The sequence below is a fragment of the Pistacia vera genome, unplaced genomic scaffold (assembly GCF_008641045.1).
Source record: "Pistacia vera cultivar Batoury unplaced genomic scaffold, PisVer_v2 Contig306, whole genome shotgun sequence".
Taxonomy (NCBI): domain Eukaryota; kingdom Viridiplantae; phylum Streptophyta; class Magnoliopsida; order Sapindales; family Anacardiaceae; genus Pistacia; species Pistacia vera.
Window position 1 is genome coordinate 15,802 of NW_022196120.1, and position 22,062 is coordinate 37,863.

A 22,062-nucleotide genomic window follows, 5' to 3' on the forward strand; every position below is an offset into this window, starting at 1 on the left:
GAAGCCAATATTCGGAGGGAGGTTCCAATTTATGAGCTCTTTTTTGCAAGACATGGCAGAAAGGAACGTCTTGCGCGCTTCGGGTCTTTCTGAGGATTTCTATCACCTTCCAACAGAATCAGAAGCTGCCATACCTTCAACCGATGAATCATTTGAAAGTGAATTTGACTCTGACAGTGATACTTCTGATCAACATCTTATGTTTCTCAACTGATGACCCATCAACCTGAATCGTCCAGACCACCTGTTTCTGAGGTCGATGTGAGATGCCTGAAGGTGATGATTCCATTCCAGACTCTTCGCCTATGTATCGACAATCTCGTCATACTCCAGCTGAACATGACTCTATACAGCTTCAGCAAAGCTCCACACTTTTACTGTCGAAGATCTTCTCCACACAAATGGAGAACTCGAATGTATGAATTTCAGGCGATTACAAGCTGAGATGTTGAAACCGAATGCCCAAGTCTTATGTCCTTACGCAGTTTACAGCTAGATTGGTGGCACTTCTACGTGATTGGTGGATAAGTCTTCAGGAGTATAGACAAAATTTGGTCATCCAAATGCCAGATATCAACCAAGCCTTGTATCTCCTGTATGATGAATTCTGTGGATTACCTCACCTTTATGAGAACAAGTAGAGAAGAATATTCAAGATGCGATGCTGTTCTCTAAAAAAGAAAGATCTTGACAGGCATTACAAAGAGATGGTCAAACGATATCATTATTAGGGGTATGGATGATCCTAATATGACAGCAAGCCTTTTGGCATCAATTCCTGAATCCTAAGTGCAGAAGCAACCAAGCTAATGTAGTCCCAGAACAAACAACTTGGCTCCACTTCTCTTGGTGAAATTACCGTTTGTTATTTTGCTCTAGAAAAGCTCTGTTCTCAAAAACAAATTTTTGACGATTATATGAAGCGTTATAAACAGCTCACAAGGTTTGTCAACGACCAGACTTGCAGATCAAGTGCAAATCAGATCGCTCATGTTCTTGTCCACCAAGAGAAGATTATTCTGACGCATCAAGTTTTTCTCCGCCAAGCTTCGGCTCGATGCAAATTTCGACGTTTCAAGAACCGCAAGTTCTTCGCAAAAGGAAACGTAAGGCAAACGGTCTATCGGTGTTTTATGCAACCGCCCGGGTCATTTTGCCAAAATGTCCAAACAAGCCTAAGCAGTCAGTCAAAATGATGCAACAAACTTCTCAGCTCACAGATATCGATTTTTCTGATGATGATGTTGAAAGTTGGTTTTCAATGGATGACGAACCACCTCAGACACCATTTTCCAGTTTGAGCCAATGATACTGGTACTCTGTCAGATGATTGTCACTATTTCTACCATATCAACAAGCATCACAAATCCCTTCCATCATTAGCCTTCTCATGTCACATACCTACAGCAAAAGTTCAGCTTCCCTACTAAATACTCAAATTCTGTTTCAGTCATTGCATTCTTTGATACTGGTGCTATCGTACATTATTAACCCTAAGATCCTCAACCTCTCAGTGGAAACCTCATCAGGAAATATTCTACACTGCTAATAGTGAGACATTCACTACTCATTGATTAGCAAACCCATTAAAATCCAAATTTCCCAGGATGTTTCACTTCATAAAGTTCTGGTTCCGATCTACCTGGCAAGACATGGTTCTAGGTTTTGATGTTTATTCTAACTCAATAAACTTAGAATCCTCCCTGAGTGTTTGGTACAAGATGTTTTTCCAATCCTGGACCAACAGCCTAATTTATTCCAGATATTAAGGCAATCCTATTGAGCAGATCAAGAACCAGCTTATTTCTCATTCTTGCGCAGATTCTCATGCTGATTTTCTCACTTAATGTGCTCATCCATATGGAAGAATTCAGATTTCTTTATCCGTCTTCCATCACAAGAGCGAAGATATCATCCCACTAAAGTAGTCATTCCGGCATGTCACCGAACATCTCAGTTCGCCAACAGAATGTACTCAGCTTTTCTCAAGGATTGCTTGAACCCCAGACTCAATGGCATGTGAAGCTTTTTATGTAATAAACGGGCAGAACAGGCTAGAGGAAAACTCAGACCGGTCATCATTATCAGCCTTGAATTCTCCTTCGTGTGATAAATTTCCTCTTCTTTCAGACAAGTTCTTTTGCAAATCTCCAAATGCAAAGATGTTTTCAAAATTTGACCTCAAGTTGGCTTTTGGCAACTGGAATTCATCCTAATGATCGTCATAGACTGCTTCTGTACCCAATCACCACTACCAGTGGACAGTCATGCCTTTGGACTAAAAGGCGCTCCTTCCCTGTTTCAGAAAGCCAGGACGAAGATTTTTGCTCCCCTTGCATACATGTCTCATTTATATCGATGATATCCTTCTCTTTTCAAAAGACGAGGAATCTCATATACGTCTTCGTGACTTTGCTGATATCATCCACACCTATGGTGGCAGCTTCTGAGAAGAAAATGCAATTGGGGCAAACAAAGAATGAATTTCTCGGTCTGGTGATTGCTGGCGGCAAGTATGATCTTCAGCCTATATTGCTAATGAATTGCAAAATTCCCAATTGTTCTCACAACCAGAAAGAAATACAACAATTCTGGGAATTGCAATTACAGCGCGTGTTTATCCCCAACATTTCTCGTTTCAACTACTCCACTTTCCCAGATGCTTAAGAAGAATCCCCAGAATGGTCTGAAAAGCAGACAAATGCAGTCAAGAGTCTCAAGCGCTCATCCTCCCAACACAGCCATTGAAGATTCCTTTCGGGGAAACGCATTCTTCAGACGGATGCTAGTGACACTCATTGGGGTGCAGTACCTTTGGAACAAGATGACGACAAGGTACACATCTGTGAGGATACCAGAGTGGACAATTCAACCACACCAGCAGATTATCATTCTACTTTCAAGGAAGTATTAACAGTAAAAAAAATGCCATTGAAAGGTTTGAATTCCAAATTGGACATCATTTCTTGTTGAAACGGATATGAAGTCTTTGATATCAATGCTTCGTTTCCATGAGAAAAAGGTTCCAATCAACAGTTACTTTGCTAGGCAGAAGGTTCAGTAATATTCCTTCACCGTCCAACATATCAAAGGGTCACACCAACACCATTGCAGATTATTTACCAGACCTAAAACTAAACAAGTGGTTTCCTGACCTAGATCCAAACCTGTTCCATGTTTTATGTTCCAACCATTAACCCAGCCAGTGCCTGTTCATCATCCTCTTCACCAAACCGTCTCCCGTGTACCTCCTGAATTTGATGACCTTGTTCGAACTCGTCCATTGATGAAATGCTACAACTCTCATGTTTCTTACCAACTTCAATGCATTGAAAATGTGATCAATCCATGTATATATGATATGTTAGGGGTCCATCCAGATTACCCTTTTTTAAAAATTTTGTTTACCTCCAGGTCTTGATATCATATTTCCAGAAGAATTATTATGGTTCTTTTGGTTATGTTCTCAATACCACATACTGTTCAATTCCGCCTCCATCATATGTTGAAATAATTTCCAATACTAGTCAACCTCAACCCCTGAATTACACTCTTTGATGACTTTTCTCCAATGGTTCAAAACCCTCGACAAATGGAAACCATGTTTTGCTCACCAACTTGCCCGATACAAAGGTTCTATGTCTACAAAATGGCAGGGTCTATAATGTTTTTCACAGACATCACTCTATCCGATCTGATGGCCTATATTTTCTCACCATAAGTCACCTTTCATCGGTCTTATCATACGATCTTGTCCATATATGTTGATCATCCGTTGAGACTAGATCAATTCAAAAAATCCTTTTTGAAAAAAATCAGCCATTCCAGATGCACATGGCCATCCTTTCACGATGATGCTCTGTGGGAACTTTCCTCCAGACTACACTGAGAAATTGCTCCACGCCAAACAAACTGCATACGTTCCTCAATGCTAATCCGATGACAATTCATTATTCCAGAATGGTGGTACCGGACTATAGCCCGATACTGTACAAGAAGAAGAGCTTCAGCAGTCTCGTGATTACTATCTCCATAAATCCAGGCGACAACATACGTGAATGCACCACTACATCTACAGTGCCAACATCTCAGATTCCAGACATTTTCTTCGGATACTCATCCAGATATATCTCCCGACAAATCCTGCTGACTGGATTCAATCAATGGGTTGTCCGACGTTCAGGATGAAGAATTGTGGCATGTTACAATTGTCAGACGATTAAAGATCTGCGTGTCTTAAATCAAATGGTGGTGTCCTTTATGTAAAATAGAGTGGATAAATGGAATTGCCTTTTCATTGTAATATCTCCCGTAGCCATTGTAAAAAGTCAAGTATTGTAAACTTTTGTTTTGTCAATAATTGTAGGCTACTTATGTTAAAAAAAAAAAAAAAATACCAAAGTCAAAAAGGTTTGTCTTTTATTAATGCCTCATTTATGAGTGCTGTCTCCTTTATCTATAAAAGGCTTTCCCCTTTCGGGAGGGAGAGGAACTTTGTTGTAAAAACTTTGCAAACACTTTTGTTTCTCTCACTCTTCTTTTCCATATTTTTCTACACTTCCATACTTTCTCTACACATCTTCACTACATTCTTCCATGTTTTTTTATATTTCTAAGTTTCCCTCAACCTCAAGGGTGTTGTAATACTCTGAAAATGTTATAGATAGCAAAAGATTCCATTATGTTTAATTTAGTCTTTAACATGTAATATTTATGTTTTCATTTATGTTCTTGTTCTTTATTTTGTACTGTTCTTCATTTATATTCATGTTTCTATTTATGGTTGTTATATCTGGCCCTTTTAGATGATGTTAGAATCTGTGTGGGTGTACGTGTGTGGGATAAAAGGAGGGCCTTGACCATTTTAGACCGATCGTTGTGTGATTGGTTCTGCTTAGGTCGGCTATCAGAGTTTCCCACATGCCTAAACTCCATGACAATTGCAAAATTAAATAAATAAGATTGAGTTTATTTTTATGGTTTATCTTAACTAGAGTTAAAACTCATTGTCTTGTTAAAAGTGGTTCTCGGTCTCTCCCTGCAGAAAAAGCAGTGTGACCATTTACATTCATAATTTTGACACGGTTTTCGATATATGTTTTTGCCACTTATTGCCACCAAAGTTCTACCATACATACAAAAAAAAGATTATGAGCCATGTAGCAAATTCGAGTGAAAATAAACTATTTACACTATTTCTAAATATTTTTAAGTCACTTTTTCGACAATATATCAATTCGATCTAAATATGTATTTTTAAATAAATAAAAAGAAAATCAAATTCTGAGTATATGCAAAGTCCTTCATTATCTAGAATCATTCTTCAAGAGGAGGAGATATCAATATATCACACAGATGCTTTTATTGAGCATATATGACCCACAACATTTATTTTTAAGGTAACAACCACCTTCATACCTTAGATAGAGAGTACTGACTGTGAAAAGTCAAGAACTTTAGACTATGTGGCCACCTCTAGGATAAGTTTCACTTCACATGAAGACACGATTATTTACCTTTATGCATTTTATAAACAACATAGATGGTAAGTTTCAACTTCCATAGTTGCCTCAACACACTGATAAAGATCCGAATTAAGGCGTGGTTTGATGGCAACTTCAAGAGGTTTCAACTTGGGCAACGCAAGGCCCAAACCTTCCGCATATCAACTGGCTTGCCTTCAATTGTTGCCAAATCAAATCCTGGAGTGCCGAGCAACCGTTAAATGTACCAATGTTAACCCTGCAGTCATTCCAGGGCACGATCTTCTACCATAGCTAAATGGAATATACCCAAATTGTTGACCTTACATCAGTTTCAGCTTCGTAGTATAAACCTTTCTGGCTGAAACTCATTCGCATCTTGCCAGATACGTGGGTCTCGGTGCAGCTTCCATATGTTAACAATCAAACGCGTGCCCTTTGTGATTGATAACCACCGATGTTACAGTCTTCCAGGGCCTCACGGGTCCTGTACAGGACCTGGAGGATACAAGCGAAAAGTTTCTTTCACACTGTGGAGGTATTTCAGGTCTTGACATCCGACTCCTGAACCCACTTTTCTCTTCCGACTGTGGTTGTCAGCTCTTCTTGTAAGGCCTTTAGAACTTTTGGTATAGTTACAACGGGAGAGTACCACGTCATGGCCACAGACGTGCTTTCGCGCCAGTAAAGATTAGAAACTGCAAAAGAAAATTAATTAAAAGAAGGTATTTATATATAGTAAAATAAATTGATGTCAGCTAACTTACGAAAGATGTGCTTGATGATAGTATCACGCGTATGGCAGACATTACAGCGTCTTCTGGGATTTTTGACAGCCAACACGTCCATGAAGTCACGCTCAGCATACTTTCGCCTGTAATTTTCTCGAATATGTTCTAAGCCAATTTCCGAGGACATGGTCGATTTCTTTAAAAGTTCTTCATTGAACCAATGCCTTGAAATCCATCCATTCAAGCCATGGAATGAACACACGCAACAAAAACCCCAGACAGATATATTGCTTCTTTATGGCTCTCTCAATACGCCAGGCCTCGCTACCTTGTTCACCATACTCTCTAGGTGAAAATCGCTTTCCAGCTATCAGCTTCAGGTTTACATTGAAGTGAAGTGCTCAATCAAGTTACTCATATTCCTCAACAGGATTGAATGAGGTTTGCACCAAGTAATTTCAAACCTTTAACCAATGTCTAATCTCCGAGTGCCTTGCGTGCTTTAGCATTTCAAGTCGGTGACTCGAAAGAAGATCGGTGGTGGCTATTTTGCAATCTCCCGCCAGTATGGTCCATAAGGGGCAGTGCAAAAATGGCGTTGTCATAGCCATATGTCTCCCCACCGATATATTTGGCCGCGGTAGCCAAAATTCGTGTCATTTGTAGTGAAGCATTCTTTCACAAATTCCCAACTGCCACAATCAAAGTTTGGTGTTTACCAAGCTTAAGTGAGTAGATGGGGCCACATTATCAGCTATGGCTCCAAGTGTTTTACAAACTGGAACCGAGGCAGAGAGTAGAGGGAAATGGCCTATGAGAGGCCACGCCCCATTGGTTGAGGGAAGCCATCTTCTTGTTACACTTGTTTCGTTAATTGCTTTAGCTCTCCATAAATGATAGAGTAGCAGAGCTAACAGCTCTATAATTGATTGAGTGAAAGAGGAAAAATATTCCATGGTGGAGAGAGTGTGTTGTGGTATATGCATAACCTGCACTTCTATTTTAGTGAGATTGAGAGGACCTGCCAAAGCCTTAAAAATATGTATTTAATTATTTTTTAAAAATAGTTTAATTCTGTTAAAACTTGTGGTGTGTGGCTTTCCGCTTGCCAGAGCCTTTGCTTAGTCCAGCCGCAACAAAAAGAAAATGCGCAGCCTCTTATACAGAGTAATTAAAATCTCACTCAACATTATACAACAACGATTACCATACCTAAGAATTCTTAACAGAACTTTTTTTTTTTTTTTTTTTTAAGTTTTATGGAAAGTATAATATATATTTATTAATTAATAAGGTAAAACTATAAGTAATAATAACATGGGCAGGGTGGAGGGGCTCATCAAAATTGAATTATGCATTAATGCATGTTATGGTAGGAATAGGTTGATAATAAATTCAATAATAATATACTTACAAGATTTTATACAAAGTGAGGTAACAAAAGATAAATAGAAGAGTAAATAAAAAATTAAATTTATAAATCACTATTATTCATTTTTACCACATCACTTTATACAAATTTTGTAAATTTTTTTATAAATATAATATTACCTAATAAATTGTAACCATAGATACCCAGGCCTCGTGTTTAATAGTATCTCTCCTACTCCACTCATATTAATGTCAAGATCTAAGTTTGTCTCCTCTTTCTACATCATTATCAAGTGCCATGAAATTTTCATTAAATCTCCTACTCCACTCATATCTCAAGCTGTCCGGAGAACAAGTTTTGCATTAGAAAAACAAAAAACTGTAGCAGAAAAGCCAACCACCGCCATGTGTTCCACGACACATTTATAGAATTATACGTCCTTTTATAAACATTTCAGGAGGTCAAGAGTATGCTCCATCATCCTCAAGGTTGTGGTGTCAGAGTTGAATAAGAATGCCTACAAGTAAGTATAGTACAGTATTTGGAATGTTAAAATGAAACCATTAGAGTAAACTTTATGTATAAACAGATTTTACTAATCAGGATACTAATCTTTATTAAAATCACATAATAATGACTAAAGTATGGTATTCGTACTATGCTTTAAATAGTACTGGTTAATAAAAGTCCTTAATATGCATGATATCCAAACCATTAATGTGGCGCATGATTATCCCATGCGCTGCCGTTTTGAGTGCTGATCCTTTTTTTTTTTTTTTTTATCATGGCCGGCACTTTGCATCAAAATCCAATGGCTGCCCTCCTCTATTTAGTCAACGTTAAAAAGCAGCCCATTCTCTATTTTGTGAACAAGATTTTTGGTTCTTCTTCGGGTAATATTTTGCTCTTTGCTAGTGTTCTTATTAAGTACTCAATTTGGTAATTTGGGCGATTGGGAATCATGTCGTAAAGGTTGTGTTTCCTTAAGTTAAGAGGAGTGAGTTAGATTTCTCTAGGATTTATAAGGATTGCCGTGTGTGGGTGTTTGTTATAACAATTGAAGTGATTTGAGAGTTTTTGTCGTTTATAATTGTAAAAACGTTTTTGATATGTAGTGCAGTGGGCCTCAGTGTTTTGGAGTTCAAACTTGATCATAGCTTATTCAAATCTTCAACAAGTAAACACCATTAATTGTTTGTCTTCAATTATAGCTAATCTTGTGCGTATGATTGAACTTACATTGTGATTTGGTCCCACATCGCAACAAGAAATAATGCTATATTGTAATCGTTATCTCAAGGTTTGTGATGCGAGATGCGTGGGACGACTCATGATGTTGATTGTATTTCCAGCACTTCATCTTTCTATACTGCCTCTTTATGTTCTTTAACATTTATCATTATTTTCACTAATCAAATTGGCTCACAGTCCGTAGTTAATTTTCTACAAATGTTCATCTCAGATATTAAATTTTGCTTTGTGTAATCAACAAATAAACATTAAACTGATGTTTATATTTTGAACCAAGTAGAAATGAAATTAAGATTGAGTCTGCAAACTTATTAGGGAGAAAAACTCCAAAAGATAATGAATTCTTGTTCAGAAGCTACGAACTAATAAGAAATTATTATTAATTTTTAGAAAGAGACTACAGATCTAATTTTTTTTTTTAATATATTACACAGTGCGGTAACTTTACCCCTCACTTCAAAGGGTCCCTTAGAGGCTGGGACACAGTGGGTAAATAAGTGAGATGCTAAAATTTATAGTTGAAAGAAGGTATAATCTGTAAGGTTAAAACCACTGACAATCTACTAAAGCTATACACAAAACAAACAAATGCGAAGCTTACGTAAACACGTGTGGTGTCTGTCGTAATACTCCGACGCTCAAGTCAGAAAGCTATTTAGTGAGAGGTAAAGGAATGAAGGGTTACCGGAAGTTTAGTCAGAGACTAGAATTATAGCATAGGTGTATAACTCTTAAGAGCAAGAGCTTGTGAGCAAGATCCAAATTGAATGTAGTGGAGGTAAGACCCTTTTATATAATAGTCATAGGTCTTTGATCCTAGTAGGACTTTGAATCCGCAAATGGCGAGTTCTGGTAAAAGGAAAGACTTGATTTACCCTAGTAGGATTTGAATCACAATGGCAAAGCACTGGTAAATAAGAAAGACCTTGATTTACTTACTTTAGTAGGATCGGAGTCATAATTCACATAAGATGCAAAATCTTGAAGAATTAGGATAAATCCAAATAGGAAGTAGATGTATAGGGCTTTTAGGGGACTCTGACAACCTCAGAAGTTATCATGGACCAATGAGTCTGACCCTAAGCGGGCTAATAGTGATGCCCATATGGAGAGAAGTTGGGCTTAGACGATGGATCTGGCCCTGACGTGAGCCTTACATGGGCACAATCATAATTGAGCTACGACCGGGCCTACACAGTAAAATCACTCGATTGGGCCTAACAAGGCCTAAGTTGATTTTTGGCCATACAATCAGCAGATTCCAAAATATTTCAAAACTCAGTATGCCGATCAAGGGCCAATCCCAATATCCATCAAATTCTACTGCTTATATATATATATAATATATAATATATATATATAATATATTAATATATATTATATAGATATATATATATATAGAGAGAGAGAGAGGAGAGAGAGGGAGAGAGAGAGAGAGAGAGGGAGAGAGAGAGAGAGAGAAGAGAGAGAGAGAGAGAGAGAGAGTAAAACATTATATTAGTCATAATGGTAGAAACAAAATAATTGATTACTATGAGGAGTTATAACTTATAGAGGTGTAGTTACAAAATTATTATTTTATTTTTTTTAAATTCATGTTTAGTAATATAGTGTTAGGATTTCAATTCATGTTTTAATAGTACTAGGATTTAATCAACACTCAATATCTACTTTTGAAAAAATAAAAGATATTGTCTAGGAACCAGTAAATATAAATGTCCTTGATGGATTGTAAATGCAATTGTTGCATGGTCAATTGATGTGAAGCTACAAAACAATTGTCAATTGTTTTTAGCACTACAAATTAAGACCCCCGATGTCGATGAATTGCAAGTTATAAGAAGTAGATGAGGAGAATCAAAGAGTCATTACAAAATTGAGTGACCAGATTCGACAACTTCACTATACTAATCAGATGGATTTTAATGTTTTCGTCAATCATCCAATGAGCATAAGTCATGTATGCTTAAATAAATAAGAAATCATTATACAATGGACAAGAAGAGAAAGGAAATAATCATAAGGATATAGTACGGAAATAAAAAAAGTTTAGTGCCCAAAAGCTCTAAACATTCTTGAGAGTGTGAAATATTTGGGTTCAACAAGAAAATGTCAATGCTAGTGAGTTATTAGTACCAGCAGTTAAAAGATGTGGTAACAAATCTAAAGCACAAATTGTTTTCCAAAAAACTTTAAATAAATATTTTATTTTTTTTTATGTATATATTTTTTGCAATATATAATATTATTAAATGTGAAGGCATTTCTTACGATTGAAATTAGAAAAATTATAACTTGCAATGTGAAGCTTATTCTTATTATAACTATCCAAATTTAGCTATAAGGAGGTTATTCCTATATAGAAATCATTCAGAGCATTATTAGATATAAGGTGATCTCAAAGTTCGAATCTAGGAAATCAATAAGAAACAAGCCTTGTTGACCGTTAGGCTAAAGGCCAACCTGTTGAGTTAGTTAGCTTATATTGGAAACTAGTCCAAATATATGTGACCTATTATGCATTGACTAATTGAGTGTGAACAACCATTAGAAAGTTCCACTTATACAAATTAGGTCCATCCAACAAACTTAAAAAATTCTATTTCTATTTCTATTTTATAATTTTTAACCCTCTAAATTATTCTTTTTTACATCAGAATCCGAATGAAACAATTCTCCTGGTTGTAAGTTGTAACTGCCATATCTGGCAATGACGTTCACACTTTATATGCTTTCCAATTGATATCAATTTTTATATTTTTAATGACATGTGTTAGTTTAAAGTAATGTATATAAACATTTTTTTTATTGCCAAAATTTCTAATAAAAAAGACAATAGTATATTGCATAAATTGAATGGACAATGAACAAACGTCCTAGAATCAACGTTTAGTTGATGAAGTCAAAAGCATTCAAAATTAAATGAGGAAAAAGAATCCAAAACAAACGACGCACAATAAAACTAAAGGGCTTCCACACTGCTTTTAATTCTATTTTACCAACTAAAAAGGGTACAAGGAAATTTACATCTTCATATAAAATCTATATTCTCATTAGTCAATGCCGGTTGCAATTAGGGAATTAAATATAATATCTGTATTAATTCTATGCAATCCTGGTCCTGGCTAGTGGCGCCGCCTGCACTTGTTTAAATCAATTACCTTATGCCAAATTTTCAATCTATCTCCATCTGAAAGGTAAACAGAGAAAGCAACTTAAGATTGAGCAATGAGTCAACGGAATTGGTTCAGCTGGAAGAAAATCATGCTTCCATGACGCATCACATCAACCTTCTCAACCACAAACTCCATGCTTCAACCTTGTTCATAAGTTGCTTTCAATTCCCATCTTCCAAAACTCAGTTTTCCCTCAAAACTCAATCTGGGTCTTTTCACAAACAGAGCGAGGGCCTCTGTCGTTAACAGTTTGTACATGGTGACAGAGAGTTTGTACGACCTTGGGCATTTCAGAGAGTGGAACACTCACAGAGATCAAGCAATCTACAAGCAACTTGTACGAAAATATCATCCTGATGTGTCGCCGCCGGAAAGAATAGAAGAACACACGAAGAGGTTTATTCAGGTACAAGAAGCGTACGAGACTTTATCCGACCCCATAAGCAGAGTTTTGTATGATAAACATTGGCTTTGTTTCGAGGAAAGAGGTAACTTGCTTGATTTCCAACTATTCTTTACATTAAAACTTACTATGAATTAATTGTTGATATTGGATATTGGAATGGAAGTGGAAAAGAGAGTGGCGGAAGCAATGGCAGTCTCAACTGACACGGCTGAGGAGAAGGAGCATGAGGCAGGATTCGAGGGCCAACATGTCATGGGGAGCAGAATGCGCAGGAGAGATCAAATCAAAAACTAGAGATTACCATCAGTTTACACATATTTATTGAGTAAATGGCGATCAACATTGAGGCTTTGATTTGTCGTGTATAATATTTATGGTTTTCATGGTTAAGTTGAAAAATATCAAACAATCAAAAGTTGTAATAATCAAATCTACATAGTGAGTTGGTTCCAGCTGCATGCAAAGATTATCGTCCATCCACTTAAATCACTAATATATATCAGAATAGGCATTATTTTCACAAATGGTAGGATTTGACGGGACTTCCTTTCACGAACCTACGGGTACCATAGCTAACTCATCTAAATAATTAGCAAATAAATTATTATATCCTCCACAAATTACTTGTTATAAAGAACAAAATTAAAGATAAAATGTTGTTATGCGCATGGATTTACGTCACGTGTCTAAGGTGTTGTTCATTTATGCTGCATTCATTCTATCTGAAGTTTATTTACTTGTTAGTTTCCAATGTAATTATATAAAGCCTATTTTTTACTCTAATTAAGGGGGCTCATTCATAATGTGCAACCGACACACGCAACTAATAAGAAGCAAGAAAGCAATACAAAAAAAGGGATGTAGATTTATATTAAGCATTCGAATTACTTAATTTTTTTTTTTTTTTGTATGTATTGTTTGATTTATATTTCACAATCATCCAACATCAGAATTCAGGTTTTACACTCCTAATAGATTCTATTACAGATCCTAAGTACTTTCATTGTAAAAACTCCATCAACAAAGTCTTGAACAAGTATGTATGTGTCAACCACCCATACATTGATTTTTCTATGGATATCTTAATTGCTAAATGCTGTCCTCTTATATAAGTTTCTTTAATAGTAACAATGTAATGTACTATATTTCAATTTATTTCTCAAGTAAAAAACATGTCAACACGTTAGAAAAAAGAAAAGGTAAAGAAAATAACAATTACCTTCAAATCGTTAATTATTTTCGTAATTTAGGAACAGAAAAGTCAAAATGGTGGATGGCCTAATCTAAGAAAAATGATGGCCCAAATGTAATGGGTCTCAACATATTTCGGGGGCTTGAGGTGTGCTTTACTGATTAGCACAAGGAAATTATGGAATCAAGAAGAATCGATTTTAAATATAACAGAAACGGTAAGCAAATCCTAGACTCCCACTTCTGCGCATACTTGCAATCAATGGCAGCTAATTTCTGGACATCCTCTCACTAGTAAGTTTCCATTTATCTAAATTTAATTGCCCAGATTCTAAATTTTGATTGTTTTGCTTATGATTTTGGTGTGTGCAGCAAAAGCTCCTGGACCAGGAAGGTGGATGTGGTGCAACCTCTTGACAGAGAGAAGGTTCACTCTTGAAGAATTCAAGCTAATTAAGATGCAAATGGCCAGTTGTATGTGCTCTCTCTCTCCTTCTCTTTCCATCCTCGTCTGTATTATGACCGTTTCTGTTTTGATGTTTAGATGGAATCTTAATTTTAGCATCTTCTAATTATTATTATTATTAGTATTATTTTTGGTATAAATTTCATGCGTCTGAGAATTTTTTTATGCAGTTAGGAAAGTATCTTCGTCTGGATTGAGGTCTTTTTTTTTTCTTAATCTGCTGTGTTTCTTATTAAGAAAAAGGAGAAAAAAAGAAAAAGAAAGAATTTCATTCAGTCTCTCAAATTCTTTGAAGAATTGACATCAAAAATTTCATCTTCAATGTACAATAATTCCGAGAAGCTAATGCGGAAAAGAAAAATTGGAAGTTGAGGATGAGTGGTCATAGTATCAGAATTTTAAGTAATCGATAGAATTAAACTGTGTTACTGAAAACTGTAATTTTATTGATTATAAACAAGATTCAGGATAACAAAAGTTGTTTTTTTTTTTTTTATATTTTGTCACTGTATTTAGGAAAGGGTTCTTGTAGTTCTATTTTTTGCTTTTGCATTTCTTCACCAGTTAACATTTTTTTTGAATTTGTGTCTTTCTTTTTCCAGATATCAAAATTGGCTCAAAAGTGAAAGTGAGGCAGAGGTTTGATCTTTCTCCAGATGTTTTATGATTCTGCAAATCACTTGCACCCTGTTTGAGACTTAAAAGAGAGAGAGGAATCAGTGAACAGTATTTCATTTCCTTTGTTGTAGGTTGCACCCTGTCTAGAAAAAACATATGAACATGTAGTTGGTTATGGTAAATTGCATCTGGTAAAGAAAATACAGATGAAAAGTTCAATTTCTATATAATTTTCGGATTTTAAAGGTCCAAAAAGGTAGAAATCTAGACTGTAGTTTATTTTTCTGTAGGCATCTAAAGGTTATGTGCATAATTAATTGTAATACTATATTATTCATGCATTGATTAGACTCAGTGGGCAACTTTATGAGTACAATGTTTCATAGAAATGCACACCCATCTAACATAATTGCTTTTTAAAGAATAAATTATTCTTTGCAAAAAGAAGGGCAATATAAATTTCTATTATTCAACCATACAATTCAACTGAAAAAAGAGTATTATGCCTGTTATTTTAGAGTTTTTTCTTTCAGCATTAAAATACAATATACCTCTTGTACATGTTCTTCAGTTATGTGTAAATTCGCTTTGTCATATAAATGTTAATCAAATACACAACATTTATTTTGTATAGTAAAGGATTTTATAGGTTCGTATAAAACATGTAAAATCAAATGATAATTTGTCACTTATAGCAAATAAATTGTTTGTTTAGGCATCAAAAGACTTTACACAGAATGTGCTTTTATGTAACGAAGAAGATAGATCGTATTGATATGATTAATTATGTTTTGTCACTTTTAGAAAGTTGATATGGGCCAGATGTTGATCTCTAATAAAATGGTCTTATCTTGAGGGTAGTGGCCACTGCAGTTACATATATGAGACGTTTTTACACCAGGTATACTGCATAATTGTCTGATTGATGAGAGAAAAGTGCGCGTTGTTAATGACTAGAGACTCATGGCTCACTCTGTAACTTAGATATATTTGTTCTCGTAGCCATTTTATCCTTAAATACTTTTATCATTTCCTAAACTTTGGGAGTTGTATTCATAAAAGCACTTGATTCTAACGGTTTTTTGACAACTTACTAACTGTAACTTCTCTCTCTGATTTTAGAAAGAGTATGACAGAATATGATCCACATCTTGTCGCTCCAACTTGCTTGTACTTGGCATCAAAAGCTGAAGAAAGCACAGTACAGGCCCGACTTCTACCATTTTACATCAAAAAAATATGTAATTACTTTGGTTTCCTCCAAGTTTAGTTATTTGCATTTTTTTCTTCTGTGATATGTGTTGAGAACCTACCACTTTTGCTTTACAGATGCTGATGAAAAGTATAGATATGAAGTCAAAGATATACTCGAAATGGAAATGAAGATTTTAGAAGCTCTTAACTATTATTTGGTTGTATTCCATCCATACCGTTCACTTGTGCAGTAAGCATTTCTTCTCCTTTGTACATTTTAAGCATTGTTGTTTTGTTTTATTCTTTCTTTAATTTCAGTATATAGTTTTATAAATAAGAGGATGTGTGCCACAAGAGAAAGAGAGGTGGGGTTGGGATGGGGGAGTTTGACTCTAATAGCGTCTTTCAACCTACTTTTACAATTCAACATTGATTAGAAATGCCAACATCTTTGTGAAATCAGCGGTAATTTGATTAACACCACCTGCATATTTGTTTCATGGACATAGCATTAGTGTAGATGTATAATTTTCATCCAATAGTAGTTTTCATTATGTTGAACTTTGATTCATTATTTGACCCCATGCAAGCTCCTATGCTTCTCGCACATGATAAGCTGGCCATATTTATCATATTGTGTTTAAAGAGATTAATATATTAGGTGCTTATCTTATTTCTTTTTCCATTTTGGATATGTTCTTTTGGACATATTTATAGTAAAATGTTTTGCAATTCAACTGCAGCATTTATAAACTCACAATGATAAACTATTTGAAGATGGAACTTTTAAGTACCTAGTTAAAGTTTCTTATTTTTTGACCTCTGCTATTGTCGTTGTCTAGCTATTATATCTTAGCCTTATTTTTATGTCTTGCTTGGATCCTTTGTCTTTGCTGTATTCTTTGTTTTCTTCAACAACAATTAGCTTTAGATGTTCTTTTGACCTCTGAAGCTCCATTTAGAAAAAGAAAATTCATAATCTTGTGGAATCTAGACCATAGGATGGGACTAGTACCTACTTCCACCTTTTTCAATAAAATTATAGAAGTAAAAAACCCTAACTGCCAAATTTCATTAATTTTGTCCTTTGATTCTATTTTAACTATCTTTTCAATGACAATATCTTATTTGATGACAATTTTTCTTCTGTTTTTATCCTTATAGGTTGTTGCAGGATGTTGGCATGAATGACATGAATATGATTCCATTTGCCTGGTAAGATCTATGATAATCTTTTCCAATTGTTTCTAAAAATGTTTCAGTGTTCTTATTCTCTCTCTTTGATCTTGATAGTTTCATTTTCTACCAAATTATGCTTTGTTAATGCTCTTTTCTTTTCAGAGGCTGAAAAAGTTCAAGCTTCTGGTGGTAGAATTAGATATAGGCAGATTTTAAGGATCTCCATACTGAAAAGAAGAGATTATTGGAAGAGTTACTCTTTTTGCTTGTAATATCCTTGTCATCTATCTTCTTCATAGTTAGGTGCATAGATGGGTAATTTAGTAGTTTTCTGGTAAAATTTATTGGTGTATCTGTCTCAAATTTCCAGTGCTGGTAGCTCAATCTTTCTCTGACAGGGAAATTCCAGTTAAATAACAACAAGACATATTATGTGGAAGAATTGTGACTAGATAGTGCTTGCGAAATAGGATTCAGGGTTGCAGTCTTTCAGAGAGCTACACATATTTATTGATAAATACTATGTTATTTTAAGTTTTTGTTCCGATCAACTCTCTTTATGCCAGTATTCATTATGGTTTTATTTAGTGTGTCACCATGTTTGGGTTTTAATTTGAAGATAGAAATTTGCCCTAACCCAGGCATTCTGAAAACAGGGGACTCGCTAATGATACATACAAGATGGACCTTATTCTTGTGCACCCCCCTCATCTGATTGCTTTGGCTTGTATATACATTGCCAGTGTATATAGGGAAAAAGATAACACTGCATGGTTTGAAGAGCTTCGTGTTGATATGAATGTAGTGAGTTTTCTAAATCTTATTCTTTTCATTGTTTTATACTGCCTCCGACTTATCATTTTAAATCTATTTTCATAACATGTACTGGGGCTAGCTTGTTTATAATAAAGAATAATCTATATTTTGACAGGTGAAAAATATTTCAATGGAGATATTAGATTTCTATGAAAACCAAAGAATGATCACAGACGACAGGATAAATGCTGCCTTCAGCAAACTGGCTTCGAAGCCTTAAATGTTTAGGTGACTCTACTGCTTGCTAGAATCTCATGTTATTAAATCTTACTTTCTTGTGCAAGTAAATGCCATGATGTAGCCTACTAGTAAAATCATCAAATCTTGCTTCTCTAGACCTTTGGTCAGAGCTATGTTTCACTCAAAACGATGGTTAGCTATGTTACGATGAACTCTCAAAGTGAGGCTTTCGACATGTTATGTTGTACCAATTGTGAGATATATACTAGATTTACTTTTTGAAACTAAGACAGGGTATTGTGTTAGGACACTTGTATGTTTCCATTTAAAATGCACGAAGTTTGCATTCTTTCTCTCCCATAAATAAAAAATGAATGAATGAGCGAACTGCAATATGCAGGGCAAGAACAAGCAAATGCTTACATGAGTTACGAGGATGATTAAAATATAGCAAGTTTCCCAGATAAAAAATACTAGGAAAATGAGATGCATAGATCGCTGCCATTCCCACTGAAAATTAACTGTGTTTACGTGTTGCTATCATCGTCGTACGCAGAAGTTTTGAACTTTTTCGTGAAACTATCTTTGACTTTTAATCTTTGGCTCACTATATTGAGGAAACCACGCTTCCAGTATTTCAAATTACACATTTCAAATGTGTCAAGTGTCAAGAGCATACATTTATGATTTAGAATTTATAACGTCTTTCTCTATTTATCGTGTATCTGATACAGCAAGTAAGATTATAAGATAGGCACATATGTATAGGTGCTTATGACCTACTGCAGAAATTAACTAATGAAATCTTTTTTTGCATAATTGACAATTTGACACATATTATCTCATACTTGAAAAATTGACCGTCCAAGAATGTTCTCGGCTTTTGCTATTTCTTCTTAGCCTGCTTCTTCGCTGTAGAAACAATCAAGATTAAAACCACAAAATACGATGAGAGGAAAAAAACAGGGGCAGAAAAAGGTGTTACTAACCCAATTTCCTCTTAGCTTCAGATGCTGCAAAAAACTCTCTCCATTCAGCAGTTAGAACAAAGACCGGTTCCTCAGCTGCTTCCTCTTCCTCTTCTACTAAACCTTCGTTGTCCTCATCTTGCAACGTCCACGTCCTATTCATCACACAAGACCAGTAAGACTCACAAAAACCAACATAAATTGTTCTCAAATTTAGCTAAGCTCCTCTTTTGAGTGGTTGAAAACATAATATTTGAATACGAGCAGGCATAACTGCATTTTAACTTGTGGAAGTTAAGCACCAACTGTAGATTAAAACAAAGAAAAAAAAAAACTACTCAAACAATGGTCAACATGTTTGTTGGAAGAATTGAGTTTTCAATTCATTGATTTATCACTAAGGATTATCCTTTATATAGGGAGTAAACGATCTCTTAAATCTCCTAATTATGTCAATTGTGATTACACAATATTCTGTTTGACATAATTAGGAGATTATATAATCTTTAAAATATTCTGAGATCGTATACTTGACATAACTAAAGGATTACATAATATATACATGATTACAAAAGATTTACACAATATTATGGAAATCTTAACACTCCCCCTCATGTTGGTGCGTAGATGTCACATATGTCCAACTTATCTAACACTTGTAAGAAAATAAATTTGGAGACAGTCTTGGTAAGAATATCAACCAATTGATCTTCTGATCGAATCTTGGGCAGTTCAATAATCTTTTAGTCTAGTTTTTATTTAATGAAAAATTTATCTATTTCAACGTGCTTCATACGATCATGTTGAACTGGATTGTAAGCAATGTCACATGCTGCTTTATTGTCACAATATAACTAGATTGGTTGATTAGATTGATAATCTTGAAGTAGAAATCTTAGCCACAAAGCTTCACAAATCCCAAGTGTCATTCCCCTAAATTTTGCTTCAACACTTGAGCGTGCCACAACATTCTATTTCTTGCTTCTCCATGTGACAAGATTACCTCCTACAAAAGTGAAATAACTAAAAGTAGATTGTCTGTCATCCACTGCTCCAGCCCAATCAGCATCAGTATATGCATGCACATTTTGGTAATCCTTATTTTTTGAAAATAAGATTCCCTTTCCAGGAGCATGTTTTAAATATCTCAAGATATTCATAACTGTGTTCATATGCTGCTCTCCAAGATTATGCATGAACTGATTGACTATACTCAATGCATAAGCAAGATTTGGACTAGTGTGAGACAAGTACATCAATCTTTCCACAAGTCTCTGATATCTCCTTTTGTCAACTGGTACTTGATCAGTCTTGATACATAATTTCAAACCTTCTCCAATTGGTGTATCTGTTGGTTGACATACCAGTTTCCTGCAAAACATCTAAAGCATACTTTCTTTGTGATAGAAAAATACCTTTGTTAGATCAAGACACTTCGATTCTAAGAAAACATTTCAAAGAACCTAGGTTTTTCATTTCACATTCTTCTGAGAAGTACTTTTGCAAAACCTTTCTTTCTTCTGGATCATTTCCAATGACCACCATATCATCCACATATACAATAAGTACAGTGATCTTCCCTTGCTGTTTCTTTAGGAACAATGTGTTATCTGAATTGCTCTGATGATAGCCAAAAGACTTTATAGCTTTTGTAAACCACCTAAACTATGACCTTGGAGATTACTTCAACCCATATAAAGTTTTTTTAAATTACATACCTTTTGGTTATACTTTTCTAGTGAAATATACCCTGGTGGAGGATTCATATATATCTCTTCTGACAATTCTCCATATAGGAAAACATTTCACATCGAATTGTTGTAATAGTCAATGAAGGTTTGTAGCTAAAGATAATAATTATGTTAATTGTGATTACATAATATTCTATCTAACATAATTAAGAGATTATATAATCTCTAGAATATTCTGAGATCGTATACTTCATATAACTAAAAGATTATATAATATTTACATGATTACAACATATTTACACAGTATTATGGAATTCTTAACATTTTGCCAATTCAAATTTCAAATATTATTTAAGATATTGGCATTAAGGGTAGACAAATGACGATGAAGTTGAAATTTTAACGTGGTGGCCGAGATTTCGACCAGAAACCCAAAAAAGCAAAACAAGCAGAAGTAGCAAACAACAAAAGAAAAGAGTTGAGGCAAACTTACTGAGCATCATAATGAGAAGTATGTTTAAAAAGGGGAGACTCCGCCTCCAAGATGAAATGGTTCTGCGAAGGCTCTGAATTTTGTTGTGGATGAAGAGTAAAAGTAGCGTTTACATGATGGGTATGATGATTTATGTGGGGGTGAGGGCAGATGATCAAGTGAGGATGGTGAGGCAAGAAGGTCAAGGGATGATGGTGATGGTGATAGTTATGGTGACGGTGATGGCAGTGGCGATGATGAAAATGATGATGATGATGATGGTGGTGGTGGTGGTGGTGGTGGTGGGGAAGTGAGCTCGATGTCCATGCTCTGCATCTGTGTGAAGGTTCCATGGCGCACTAGTTTTGTTTGCTAGTAGGTTTTATAACGATTGCTTGCAATTTCCTTGGGCTTTGGGCTTTCCGAGTGCAAAATNTTCAATATCTATGATTATAAATATTGTCTATGAATCAGATTTAATTATGAAAGATTTGATATGTCAGCTGACAATTGCAAAATTAAATAAATAAGATTGAGTTTATTTTTATGGTTTATCTTAACTAGAGTTAAACTCATTGTCTTGTTAAAAGTGGTCTCTCGGTCTCTCCCTGCAGAAAAAGCATGTTTGACCATTTACATTCATAATTTTGACACGGGTTTTCGATATATGTTTTTGCCACTTATTGCCACCAAAGTTTCTACCCATCCACATACAAAAAAGAGATTATGAGCCATGTAGCAAATTCGAGTTGAAAATAAACTATTTTACACTATTTACTAAATATTTTTAAGTCACTTTTTCGACAATATATCAAATTCGATCTAATAATATGTATTTTAAAATAAAATTAAAAAAGAAAATCAAATT

At 35.1% G+C, this 22,062-nt stretch overlaps 3 protein-coding genes and 1 pseudogene across 4 annotated transcripts; 2 read left to right on the forward strand and 2 right to left on the reverse strand.

Annotated features, from left to right (window-relative positions):
- Nucleotides 1-5,527: 5,527 nt before the first annotated feature.
- Nucleotides 5,528-7,170, reverse strand: LOC116135932 (annotated as a pseudogene).
- A 5,099-nt stretch (nucleotides 7,171-12,269) lies between these two features.
- Nucleotides 12,270-12,713, forward strand: LOC116135933 (chaperone protein dnaJ 20, chloroplastic-like). The gene is made up of 2 exons (XM_031421643.1): nucleotides 12,270-12,501; nucleotides 12,583-12,713. The coding sequence occupies exons 1-2, from the start codon at nucleotides 12,270-12,272 to the stop codon at nucleotides 12,711-12,713; spliced, it is 363 nt and encodes a 120-aa protein (XP_031277503.1).
- A 1,159-nt stretch (nucleotides 12,714-13,872) lies between these two features.
- LOC116136029 (cyclin-C1-2-like) lies at nucleotides 13,873-18,351 on the forward strand. Its single transcript, XM_031421757.1, is given in 10 exon segments — nucleotides 13,873-13,904; nucleotides 13,983-14,036; nucleotides 14,038-14,084; nucleotides 14,679-14,715; nucleotides 15,551-15,595; nucleotides 15,817-15,935; nucleotides 16,024-16,138; nucleotides 17,053-17,103; nucleotides 17,724-17,871; nucleotides 17,999-18,351. Coding segments are annotated over 10 exon segments (753 nt in total). The 3' UTR covers nucleotides 18,104-18,351.
- Nucleotides 18,352-18,677: 326 nt separating this feature from the next.
- On the reverse strand, nucleotides 18,678-21,572 carry LOC116136010 (uncharacterized histidine-rich protein DDB_G0274557-like). 2 transcript variants are annotated; one of them, XM_031421725.1, is made up of 3 exons: nucleotides 21,216-21,572; nucleotides 19,053-19,204; nucleotides 18,678-18,975 (listed from the first exon to the last, which is right to left on the reverse strand). In XM_031421725.1, exons 1-3 carry the CDS (start codon nucleotides 21,545-21,547, stop codon nucleotides 18,950-18,952), a joined length of 510 nt encoding a protein of 169 aa, XP_031277585.1. In that variant the 5' UTR covers nucleotides 21,548-21,572; the 3' UTR covers nucleotides 18,678-18,949. The 2 variants fall into 2 exon arrangements, with proteins under 2 accessions (XP_031277585.1, XP_031277586.1); XM_031421726.1 differs by having other exon boundaries at nucleotides 18,683-18,975; nucleotides 19,053-19,186.
- Nucleotides 21,573-22,062: the final 490 nt, after the last annotated feature.

Coding starts and splice junctions, on each gene's coding strand:
- LOC116136010 (XM_031421725.1), bottom strand. CDS start 21,547: ATGGAACCTTCACACAGATGCAGAGCATGGACATCGAGCTCACTTCCC. Junction 19,205..21,215: donor ACTTCTCATTATGATGCTCA/GTAAGTTTGCCT, acceptor TGAGTCTTACTG/GTCTTGTGTGATGAATAGGA. Junction 18,976..19,052: donor TGAAGCTAAGAGGAAATTGG/GTTAGTAACACC, acceptor TTGTTTCTACAG/CGAAGAAGCAGGCTAAGAAG.
- LOC116135933 (XM_031421643.1), top strand. CDS start 12,270: ATGGTGACAGAGAGTTTGTACGACCTTGGGCATTTCAGAGAGTGGAAC. Junction 12,502..12,582: donor GCTTTGTTTCGAGGAAAGAG/GTAACTTGCTTG, acceptor TTGGAATGGAAG/TGGAAAAGAGAGTGGCGGAA.